The following is a 5,000-nucleotide window of genomic DNA, read 5'->3' on the forward strand; positions in this document are numbered from 1 at the left end:
CCACATACATGTGAAGTGTTCTGATTTTTACTAGTGGCATAAAGAAATCTTCCACATTGAGAAGTTCATCACATTTCTCTGATGTCACATTAATAAAAATGAACAGGACTGATGTTACAGAATAAAACACAGACCACTGCAGTGTGTTTGACTGTAATCAGTGTCTGGGGGTGGAGCTGAAACACCGCCAGCATGTTGTCCTGATTAGCACCAAAAATCAGATTCGATTACAGACGTTGTTCTTACACTCATTTGAACGTTTAAGGTTTGGTAAAAATTGCCCTACTGGTCTTTCCTCAGATATTTGATGCCACGATGGAAAACGGACGCCTGGTCCTGCAGATCGACAACGCTCGCCTGGCTGCAGATGACTTCAGAGTCAAGTGAGTCGCTGACAGTTACAGATACGTTGATGCACCATATTGATCGGTCGTCCTGAAAATGTCTCACTGTGCTGCAGGTATGAGAACGAGCTGTCCATCAGGCAGTCTGTGGACGCGGATATTGCAGGCCTGAGGAAAGTCATCGATGACACCAACATTGGCCGCATGAACACTGAGAGTGATCTGGAAGCCTTGAAAGAGGAGCTTCTGTTCCTTAAGAAGAACCATGATGATGTGAGTTCTACTTCATCACACACACACACACACACACAGTGTGGAGCTAATCAGGGATGTGACAAGATCTTCACCTGGTGCTGGTTCTGGGTCTGTTCTATAATCTACTGACTCTATGTAGCTGCTGCTGATGAGTTCTGGACTCTGATTGGTCATCAGGTGTTGATTAATTCTTTCTAACAGCAGCTCTACCAGCAGATCAGGTTTATATTAATGTACTGACTCTGATACCTTATTGTTTCCATAGTAACAGCTCATTCACAGGGACGTGTACAGAACACGGTCTATTTTATAAACGGATTATAAAACTCACTGACATTTATTTAACATTTATAGAAGGATTCTCCATTGTCCTGCTCAAATATGTTAAAAAGTAAAGAAGCAACATGAATAAAGTTAGTCTGAGTTTACAGAAAACTCAATGCAGCATTAAATCAGGATGAGATAGATTTATTAACAGAATTAAAATAATTTCTTTAACTCTTTAAATGTTAATAATTATAGACTTCCATCCCACTGAGTGGTTCACTCACACAACAGTGCTCAGAAATCAGTAATGATTTTCAGTTTGATGGAATCTGTATCTCACATGGTTCCTGTCTAGATGAATCTTGATTAATGAATTTAAACTCTGCCATGGTAAACTCTCCTCCTTCATCATCTTATTGGAATTAATTTCAAAATGCATCTTTCCTGCCTTTTTCCCCCAACAATGATTTATTTTTTAACAGGAAGTTGGAGATCTGCGTAAACAAATTGCACAGTCAGGCGTTCAGGTGGACGTAGATGCTCCGAAGGGACAGGACCTCTCTCTGGTCATGGAGGACATGAGAGCTAACTATGAGAAAATGGCAATGAAGAATGCTGAGGAACTCAAAATGTGGCATGAAAACCAGGTGGAGTTACAGACGACTGTCATTAAAATGTAATCTTTAATTATGAGAAAAAAAATTAATTTAATTGTGTGTGTGTGTGTGTGTGTGTGTGTGTGTGTAGATAGCAGATGTCCAGGCTCAAGTGTCTCAGAACACAGAGGCATTACAGGGCGCTCAGATGGAGATGAATGACCTGAGAAGACAAATTCAGACGCTGGAGATTGAGCTAGCATCACAGCAAAACCTGGTAAAGCCGCACACTGTTAAAGCGGCAGTTTGTAATATGTTGTTTGTGATACGTGTTTCTAGACAGTTTTTCTGTTATAATCATATCATATAAAGCAATTTCACAAAAAAAAAAAAATGGCTGTAGGTCTGGTTGGAGAAGAATGGGAGCAGTTACACCTCAAAATACATAATATATGTATGTTTTGGGGTTTTCTGCCCCTGAAATTAGCTCCACCCCAGATGGATCTAAAATGTTTTGTTAGTCCTTAAAAGAAAGTCCAGAGACAGAAGTTTCAGCAGAATGGGTAGAGTCAGTCTTTCAACTGTTATTCACCTCACATACAGCAGGGGGTGCCAAAACTTGTTCCGTGCTCCTGGTCTGATCGCCTATTCTCACGGAGCTATTTCATCAATCCTGAAGTTCTAACCCTGGTTGGAGTCTCGGTGGTCACCTTGCCAGGGATTGATCTGCATGGTCAGTCAGTGACTCATGGGATTGTGGGTGAAGCCACCCGGAGACTGTCATGTCTTCTCTGAGCCAGTGTCGTATCAGTCAGCTGTATGTTCTGGTCTTTATCAGAGATCATAAAGATAAACAGGAAGGAATTAGTGTTGGGTCTGTGGTTCATTTCTGTGCCGTCGCCTCCAGGGATAGGGTTAGGAATATATATATATATATATAATTTATTTCAACATTTTAATTAATATATTTAAATTAATTGTAAATTTTAATTGTATGTATTCATTTATTTATTTTTATTCTTATTTTTTATTATTGTTATTATTATATATTTATTTAATTTTTCTTTCTCTGTTGTTTCCATACTTCTATAAAGCTGCTTTGTGACAATGGGAAATTGTTAGAAGGGCGATAGAAATAAACTGAATTGAACTGAACAGAATTGAAAACTTACAAAAACACAGTTATTAATTTAAATTCATAAAACACAACAATTATTATTATTATTAATAATAATGAATACTAATCAATTTAAAATAGAAAATAGATTATTGCTTCTAATAAAATAAGAGATAAAGATAAAAAATTAATTATTTTATACTAAGTAAAATAAATGTTTTTTTTCTACTGTTCAGCAATTAACTATAATAATAATAATAATAATAATAATAATAATAATAATAATAATAATAATAATAATAATAATAATAATAGATTTACGCAGTGTTTATTGTCCTTTAGAAAGCATCTCTGCAGGAAACGCTGAGGAACACAGAGCTCCACTCCAACGCTGAGACTGAGAAATATAACAGCATCATCATGCAGCTGGAGGCAGAACTGGCACAACTCAGGGCAAAGATCACGGAGCAGGGGCAGGAATATCAGACCCTCCTCAACATGAAGATGAAACTTGAGGGAGAGATCGCCACCTACAAAACCCTGCTGGATGGAGGAGATTTAAAGTGAGTACACAGCCAGTTAGCAGCACTAACACACACACGCTAACACACACACAGCACTGACACACACACACCCACGCTAACACACACAGCACTGACACACACACGCTAATACACACACACACACAGCACTGACACACACACTAATACACACAGCACTGACACACACAGCACTGACACACACACAACACTGACACACACACGCTAACACACACAGCACTGACACACACACAGCACTGACACACACACAGCACTGACATACACATACATGCTAACACACCATTTCATTGATTCAATCCTGTATATCTCTCACATTGTTTCTTCCTGTCTGTTCCTCAGACTGCAGGATGCTCTGGAATGAAACAGAGGAGAAGAACTGAAGCCATGGAACCTGTTCAATTCTGACTTTTAGGCTCAGTCACATTTTACCTAAATTGACGTTAAAGAAAACATTAAAGTTGCAACCTTTTCCAACATGTCTGTATTTTCTGTAAACTGAAAAAATGAACAAATACAGTTTTTGTGTGTATGTGTGTGTGTGTGTGTGTGTGTGTGTGTGTGTTATAGTAAAATACTGAGTGACAGGGTGGATGAGGAGTGATGAGTGAGAAGGAGTGATGAGGAGTGAGGAAGAATGAGGAGTATTGATGAGGAGAGAGGGTGTTTGTGTGTAGTGTGTGTATGTGAGTGTGTGTATGTGTGTGAGTGTGTATGTGTGTATGTATGTGTGTGTGTGTGTGTGTGTAGATGTCTGAAGATGTGGAGAACTTCAAGTTCCAGCTTCACCTCTGAATGAGACACAGAGCTCACACTGGAGACTCCTTCAGTACATCATACACACACACACACACACACACACATACACACTCACACACATACACACACTCACATACACACACACTACACACAAACACACATACACACCACACACACCTACATACACATACTACACACCCACACACGAAAACACACACATACACAGCACACACATACACACACAAACACACACACACACAAACACACACACCACACACAAACACACACACAACACACACACAAACACACAAATACACACATACACAAACATACACAAACATACACCACACACATTCAAAAACATACACACATACACACACAAACACACAAATATACACATACTGTACACAAACATACACACACATACACATACACCACACACATTCAAAAACATACACACACAAACACACAAATATACACATACACAAACATACACACACATATACATACACCACACACATTCAAAAACATACACACAAACACACACATACATACACACACACACAAGCACACACACAAACACACACACACACAGGTGAACTGGGACATTTTTGTTTTCTACAGTTAGACCCTGTGTATATTCGGAAGGCTGGAGTTACTCAAACATTCCCTAATAAAAAGAATTCTGTTTTATTCTGTTTAGAAGAATGGGAGCAGTTACACCTCAAAATACATAATATATGTATGTTTTGGGGTTTTCTGGCCCTGAAATTAGCTCCGCCCCAGATGGATCTAAAATGTCTTGTTAGTCCTTAAAAGGAAGTCCAGAGACAGAAGTTTCAGCAGAATGGGTAGAGTCAGTCTTTCGACTGTTATTCACCTCACACACAGCAGGGGGTGCCAAAACTTGTTCCGTGCTCCTGGTCTGATCGCCTATTCTCACGGAGCTATTTCATCAATCCTGAAGTTCTAACCCTGGTTGGAGACTCGGTGGTCACCTTGCCAGGGATTGATCTGCATGGTCAGTCAGTGACTCATGGGATTGTGGGTGAAGCCACCCGGAGACTGTCATGTCTTCTCTGAGCCAGTGTCGACACACAAACAC

At 39.5% G+C, this 5,000-nt stretch overlaps 1 protein-coding gene across 1 annotated transcript in view; it reads left to right on the plus strand.

Moving 5' to 3' along the window:
- The window catches only part of krt18b (keratin 18b), a 6,426-nt gene extending 2,813 nt beyond the window's left edge, over positions 1–3,613 (plus strand). The window contains exons 2-7 of the mRNA XM_060867269.1: positions 301–383; positions 461–617; positions 1,349–1,513; positions 1,614–1,739; positions 2,922–3,142; positions 3,479–3,613. Coding sequence (XP_060723252.1) covers positions 301–383; positions 461–617; positions 1,349–1,513; positions 1,614–1,739; positions 2,922–3,142; positions 3,479–3,500 — 774 coding nt within the window. The 3' untranslated portion in view covers positions 3,501–3,613. The remainder of the gene's footprint in view (positions 1–300; positions 384–460; positions 618–1,348; positions 1,514–1,613; positions 1,740–2,921; positions 3,143–3,478) is intronic.
- The last annotated feature ends 1,387 nt before the right edge of the window (positions 3,614–5,000 follow it).

The sequence above is a fragment of the Tachysurus vachellii genome, chromosome 4 (assembly GCF_030014155.1).
Source record: "Tachysurus vachellii isolate PV-2020 chromosome 4, HZAU_Pvac_v1, whole genome shotgun sequence".
Classification (NCBI taxonomy): domain Eukaryota; kingdom Metazoa; phylum Chordata; class Actinopteri; order Siluriformes; family Bagridae; genus Tachysurus; species Tachysurus vachellii.